The sequence below is a fragment of the Propithecus coquereli genome, unplaced genomic scaffold, assembly GCF_000956105.1.
Source record: "Propithecus coquereli isolate 6110/MARCELLA unplaced genomic scaffold, Pcoq_1.0 Scaffold215, whole genome shotgun sequence".
NCBI classification, from domain to species: Eukaryota; Metazoa; Chordata; class Mammalia; order Primates; family Indriidae; genus Propithecus; species Propithecus coquereli.
Window position 1 is genome coordinate 517,980 of NW_012146634.1, and position 7,361 is coordinate 525,340.

At 40.9% G+C, this 7,361-nt stretch overlaps 1 protein-coding gene across 1 annotated transcript in view; it reads right to left on the bottom strand.

Moving 5' to 3' along the window:
- Positions 1-822: 822 nt before the first annotated feature.
- Positions 823-7,361, bottom strand: part of ST7L (suppression of tumorigenicity 7 like) — a 97,019-nt gene continuing 90,480 nt past the window's right edge. The window contains exon 9 of the mRNA XM_012644620.1: positions 823-2,590. Within this exon, the coding sequence (XP_012500074.1) occupies positions 2,492-2,590 (99 nt within the window). The 3' untranslated portion in view covers positions 823-2,491. The remainder of the gene's footprint in view (positions 2,591-7,361) is intronic.

Sequence of the window (7,361 nt, forward strand, 5' to 3'; positions counted from 1 at the left end):
CTCTTAGTCCTTAGATTGCTTGTGCATTCCGACTGGCTTTAGGTAACTGGCGTCCATTCTGCACTATACAAACAGAAACTAATTTATTTGGAACAAGCAGCAAAATGAGAACTTTATTTGGTGCAGTCAGGGCTCCATTTAGTTCCTTCATGCTGCTTCTAATCGCCCTCTCTCCCATCCCTCCTCTATTTCATAGAGGTCTGTCTCTCACATCAGCAGTGTCTTAGGCCCTTTCCTCTCTTCTACTCCTTCCTGTTGGTACTCATTTCTTCTAACTTTTAATAAATATTTAAGTATAATGTATTGCAGTAAGTGCTATTTAGATACAAAGTTTACTTAAAAGATACTATCTCTATCCCTTAAGGATCTTATTATAGAATCCTTTAGAGAAGGCACATGACTGAAGTACCTCAGCTGCACAGCCTGTAGCCAGTTTTTCTTACGTAAAAGTAAAAATGCCCGCTTTGACCTAGCTCTGCAGATAAGAACCAACTTTTATTATTACTACCCTGAATAATGGCTCTAATCCACACTCTTCCTTAGAGTGATGCTGGAAAAATGAAATCAGGGACTTTAGATTAATTAAGAGGATCAAACACTGCCTGGCCCTGAGGGTCAGTTTGTAAAATGTCTTGCAGATCTAACTCACTGCCTCATTTTTATTCCTCCCTTTTGCAAAGAGTAATTTCTTCTCCTTTCCTTTACTTCCCTTATCAAGAACACCAACCACTAAGTCTCTGCCAAATTCTCAGACCCAGTCAGGACAGGAGTCTTTACATTTCTTAATGGAAAAGAGATAACAAAAAGGCTGAGGATTTTTTCCCTTGGCCTTTCTGAGGTTTTTATTTAAATGCTCTCAGTGGTCGTAGGGCAGAAGCCCAGGCTAGCTGGGGAGAAGGGAGGACGCCAGGGAGAGTATGTTTCTCATCCCTGGGAGGCATTCAGCCTAGCTCCTGCAGCCAAATTACAGCACCAGAGAACAATGTGATGCATTCCTGGGCAGGTCGGTGGGACCCTGGGCGCCTGGGCCTTCTGGAGAGAGGTGCCAGACACAGAGCTCTCCGTAAGCAATCCTGCAGAGCCGCCCCCTGGGTGCAGAAATGAAATACGGGAGAGCTTCACATTACACAGAGACCTGTACCTCACACCTGGTTATTGATGGCCTTGGTGAAGGCCTCTGCCCCCACCCTCCGCTTGGGAACTGCCTGCTACTACGGGGGTTGGGCATCTTTGAAGCAATGTTGGAAAACAAGAAAGAGTTGCTTCCTTTTCACTCTCTGCCTTCCTTGTCAGCCTGAGCACACCCATGAGGTTACACACACACATGAGGTGCACGTATATGGACCCACGCATAGCTTCCCTCAGGCTGCACAGGAGTTCTAGTCATTCCCCTCTCCCCAACAATTAGAAAAAAAGCAACTAGATTTCAATCCAGTCCTTCAAAAAGCATACCAACAGAGTCCAGCTATAACCAAGGAATATCACAAAGTTACATCAGCAACATGCAGGCAACTGTTTGGTTTGGGAGATAGTGGGGGAAGGATGCAGAAAGGGCATGGAGAGAAGAGATCAATGGTGGAGAATTACCATCTAAGCAGAGTGTCCGAGACTGTACAACTTCTCAAAGCTGGTTCATGCTGTAGACAGTGAGATGTGCGCCCTGTATGCTGTGAATGCTGGGGCAGTCTCCTATGACTACATGAGATATAATTGCCAAGCTTGCTGCTCATGACCTGTTGTTTTTGACTCTTACTGGGTTAAAAAACAGGATAGCTTTGAATTCCAGGGATGATCTCCTTAAGAGAGGCACTGGAAGAGAGTAAGTAATGGCTTTATTAGAGTAACTACGTCACATTTGCTCCATTGAACTGAGCCTTCCCAGAAGCTATTATTCTTTTTGGGTGGGCAAGTTTCAGGCAATAGCTAGTGGTATGTCTGTAATATGACCCCAAAGGTAACAGGAATAGAAAAGAGAGTTTATAAGCTCATCTTCCCATTTCCCACTTATGGCTTAAATTATCTCTGAGCATCTTTGTGGCTATTCTTCATTTACTTAAGATGTTTTAGTCATCCTAGATTAAGAACGCAAAGTAAGCATTCTCCCTTTGGCCCCCTATTTTTGAAATATTCTGGTTTTAAAATTACACTTTCTCATGGATAGAGCAGCCAGACATGGGAGTTCTCTCTCTGACCAAAAAAGCCAAAATCTGGTGACTTTACTTCAATTTCACCAGCCCCATAAGCAGCCCTGGCCAAACAGAAAGGCTAAGCTGAATGAAGAAAAAAAGGAAGACAATTTCATCTACAGTTGTCCTATTTGACAAGGTGGGGCTTCCCCAAGAATAACAATAGCAGTCATAAAAAGCTTTTTCATTTACAAAATGCTTTAGCATATATGTAATCCTCATAACAACCCTTTCAGGTAGAGGTTACTGTCACGTTACAGATGTGGTTTAGTGATTTGCCCAAGGTCACATGGACAGTGAGTGGCTCAGCCAGAACTCAAACCTAGGTCTTCTGACTTCAAATCCTGTGTACTCTCCTCGAAGCCTGAGGATGCCCAGGGTTGGGGGTGCCAGAGACCCAGCACCTTCAAAACAAAAATTGATACAAAATATTCAAGCCCTATAGAAGTCCTAGGACTGCCAGGAGAATACATTAAAGCAGAGTTTACAAAGGAATAGCCACCCTAGGCCTTCTGCACCTCATCAACAAATCCCCTTTTGACCATTTCTGCCACTATCCCCACTGCCACCATGCGATCACTATACCTAGTATTCCACATTTAAACAACTCTGGCTCTTAGTTCTGTTTTTTTCCCCCTCTTCAGATTAACATTAAAAATTTTGTTTTAATTTTATCTAGTTCTTTTAAAATGATGTTAAATGTGTAGACAGAGTAGAAGTAGTCATGAGAAACCAGGAGAGGAAATTATTAAGGGTTTGGGCTTTTTACAAGTATTTATTAGAATTTCCTTTGAGTCAAAATGCTGTCAACTCCTGGGTTAGGAAAGTAAGAACAGGGAATGAGCATGCTAAGAAACCATCCTATTCTAATCCTGATGTTTACCCATGGCCCAGTAGAAGCCAGAATCCTTGGACCTTAGGTGAGACTAGCAATTCATCTACACCAAGTCAAGGAGTATCTACCCTGCAGAGAAACCCCTGTGAGAGGAGGCAGACAACAGATTTTCACTTGATCACAAACTTTTGCAGCTCTCAACCCCTCTTCCCACCCTCATTCAAAATCTAGACTTCTGTTTAGGTGCAAGACATTAAGAAAACACAGCTCCAAGAGATGATGTGTGCAAGGGGAACCCTTCCCTGTTCAATCCTGGAGTGCATTCCATTAGAGACAGCATAGGCCCTTGCATACCCTGCCTATCCCACTCCTGCACCCCAACTGTGAAGGCAGAAGGGAAAACTGCAGGAACACAATGTTCATCAATCATAGACCTGGGATGCTATATAGCTCCCTGACCTGGGCCCCTGCTTGAGCTAGGGGAAGAATACCTCAGGAAAAGTCTACCTATAGTCAGGACTTCTCTCAGAGCAAACCTTACTTTTTGGTCCATCCATCTTGGCTCTCACTGCTCTCCCTGCTTCCCACCCCCACTGCCTCCACATGTGGGCTCAGAAGTCATCATCTAAAGAATTCCATTGCTCACCTCCTGCATAGCAGCACAGCCCCATGAGGCCACACACCAGATGGAGGGGATAAAAGTACGAGGTCATGGCTTCTAGCAAGAGGCTTTTTCTTAAACTAACCCTGACTTCTGGAAAAGAGGCAGAGCAGGAGAATGTCGAGTGAGCTGCCGATGACAATAGCTTCATAGGTCTTGTGTAAAAAGGAAGGAAAAAGCTAACATGGCTTTCAGTGGAAATTTCCCTACTCTTATCTCCAGGTATATTCCTGGTCTCACATCTACTTCTTGAAGGTGTCTGAGTAGAATGCAGAGATTGTCAAACCAGAGGGTTAAATCCTTCTCAGTTGTAGGGGTCTGTTCAAAAGGCTGCCACACACACGCTGAGGTGGAGGCCAAGCCCTGACCACATGCCCTATTTCTCTAGGAATGTAACTATGAAGTAAAGGGAAATGGGATGGAAGGTAGACTAGAACTCTGGGGAAATTGTAAAGGTCATCAGTAGGCCTTCAGAATGTTTGTGTATAATAAATAAAGAGAAGGGGATGGAGGAAGATCATTATTCCTAGAATCATTATGCTTGTTTGGTGACAGTGTACACAAGCAACAATTACAATGTAAACAGTTTAATGAAGTGGGAAACAGAAGTCTTAGAATAAAGGAATTAGGTAAATAAGATTAATTAGAGATGGTTTTCTACAGGAGGTGACTTTTGAGGTGGATTTTTAAAAGATAATGCATGAACCGGTTGAGGGCAGTCAGGGGAGGGCATTTTAAATAGAAGGAACTGGTATGTGCTGAAACTAGAAGAATGTACAAGCAATATATAAGGAAGTTCAAGCAAGTACATGTTATATACACTGGGGAATACAGAGAAATTAGAATTCTGAGGTCAGGACTTAAATAATGTGAGGTGACCGTATGCACCTAGACTGTCAAATGGTGCAGGGTCCCCTATGGAGCCACACAGTATCTTGATCTCTATCAGTAAACACCAGTGTACCTATGGAAAAGCACAAGGATGAGTCCAGTTGTTACAGATACAGGAACTAAAAGAGATCTACACTGTAAAATTCAACAAAATACTACACATCATTAACGACAGCTCCTTATCATTTGAGATTCTGGACTAAGTAAGGGATATCAAATATCCTCTCCGGAACTGTAATGCATTAATGTAGGCTTACAGGCCCAGAATCTGGCATAAATCAAGCCAAACCCTTAAGAAATTAGAATGTGAAAGGGGAGTAATTTAAAATAGAAAACACAGGCTTCTTTCCTTCACTTCCATAAAACTTGACTGGTCCCCCCTCTGTTCTATTTGGTGTATTGGACTTCTGTGGCTAGCAGATTCACCATATCTGAGACAACAGTGAATAGGAGAAGAGCTGCAAAAGACCTTAAAGACACTGCAACACAAGTTCACTAATAAACAAGGAGATAATTCTAGTATACTACAGGGAGCAGCAGCCAAAGAAGGAGACAAATTCTGATTTCATGATCTCCAGTTAGGTGCCTGGTTTCTTGCATTTGCTAAAGGTAAAAACAGCAATTTACTGGGCTTCTCCCATACTTCTTAACCAGACTTCCCTAACTTCTGAGGATAAAAACCACAAGGACAATCCTGTTCTTCCGGAGCAGTTCTCTAGTACCACTTTCAGAAAAAGAATATTGGATTGTGGGTCTGATCCAGTGTAGTATATATGTTTGTTTTATCACATTGAATAAGCCAAAAGGTGACCAGTGTTCTAGGTTGCTGCTTTGCTTAACTGGCACGATTTGGTGCTGGAAGGGAGGTAGCCACTACACAGTGATAGCATTAGTAAGTATCATCTTAGTTTTCCCTTCTCCCCTAGGCAGTTTATAAAAGGCGATTTCTGAAACCCTTCACAAAAGAAAAGCTCAAGGGTTTACATTCAACTATGACAGCACTATGAATTCATTAAGAAGCATGTTTCAGGTTGCACTATAATTTCCCTATGTAACATAAACCCATGGAATCTGACATAAGCTGATTGCTCATGCTGGTTATTTTATTTACATTTCTGAATGGAAGGGATTTCAATACTCATAAAATATCTAACTGACTTATTATTTTTCATCTGTTCTCCCAGAGCAGCTATTATAGAATAGGCATAGAGACCAGAAGTCTCAACTTGTATGACTAGTTAAGCAACAAGGGAAAAGTTATTGCTCAAAAAGCAATTTAAAAAATTCAATATAGAACTTGAGGCCAAAAAAGAGATATGGTTACTCTCAATGCCATCTGAAAGATAAAAGTTAAAAAGAAAAAAAAGATAAAGTAACTGTTCATTATCTTCATCCAAGTCATATAGCAGTAGATGATAACTTTCAGGAACTCAGTGGAGCTGGAGTTTACATCTATCTCTGGGGACCTGATGTTAGCAGACACAGTCACTTGTATGAAGAGGAATGCAGGCAAATGGATCAGAGTGGGCTCCCTACCATCCAGAAATATGAATGTGCCTCCTTACCAATGTGCTACAAATTAGACCTCTGAATTAGAAGGTGCCATCATGAATCTAACTCACCATCCAGAGATGTATATTTTGTTCACCTACCCCAAAGAATAATAATTTCTGCTTATTCCACTAGGTCTGACAAGCTCAGATAGATTGCTAGAGAAGTAATAGTCACCAATAAAGTAAATTCCAAAGTCTGATCCCTAGTCTTCTGCCTCCAACTCATTGTTCAAATAGTCTTACTTCCTTTCTTCTGCTGCATCGCTGAGTTACAACAGTATATCCTTCAACCCTCTAGTATAACCTTGGGCCTACTCTTCTACTCCATATACTTCCATCGTTTTACCGTATTTATTGATTACATGCCTAATTTGTATAAACTCAAGGACAGGTTCTGTGCCTATTTCAAAATATGTATTTTAAGGTCGTATCTCCAGCGATCCAGCTAATACATATTACTTTACCACGACAGCCCAGTAAAGATAGGAAATATTTTTCAAGTTACTTGAAAATAATCTTGGTGGTTACCCCTATAAAGTGGTAGAATTGTCAAGGATGCAGAATTGATCAGCAAAATTCAGCTTGGAAGAAAGGTGAAGGAACCTTATTTTAGTGCCTTATCCCAATATCCTTTTATTTAGTTTTTAAATTAACATGATACATGCCTGTTTTCAGAATCAGTGACTGCCGGATGCAACTTTGACATTAACAAGTGAAGTCTGGGAAATTCTGGGTGGATCTTTCCTATTCTCTCTCACATGTCCACAGAGCCAAGTAATTTTGGTCCTAACTCTTACTAGTCCAGTCTGCTTCACAATGACACCACACTATTTCATTTTCAAAACCAGTATGGTCCTTAGTCCTTATTAATCTGTCATTATTAGGAATGAGAGGAAATAAAAGAAGAAGATGAAATATATGAGCATGGAGGATTTTGTCTTATGGAAATTACTGTGCAAATCTGAGGTGAGACATTTATTAAATTTTGACTTGTAGAGCTCTTCATTTTTTGATAAATTCTAAACTATTCATATAAACATTATAATAAATATTATTTATGAAAACATGAACTTCAACGGTTAGATATGAAGATGAAAGTACTTCATGTTGCATACTTGAAAAAGAATAAAATAAAAATACCTCTTTCTGTATCTTCTTGTTAGACTTAAAGGAATCCTAACCAATAAATTCTTCTGAAAGTAAGGGTACTCTGTGAGTGTCTCTCTCTCTCTCTC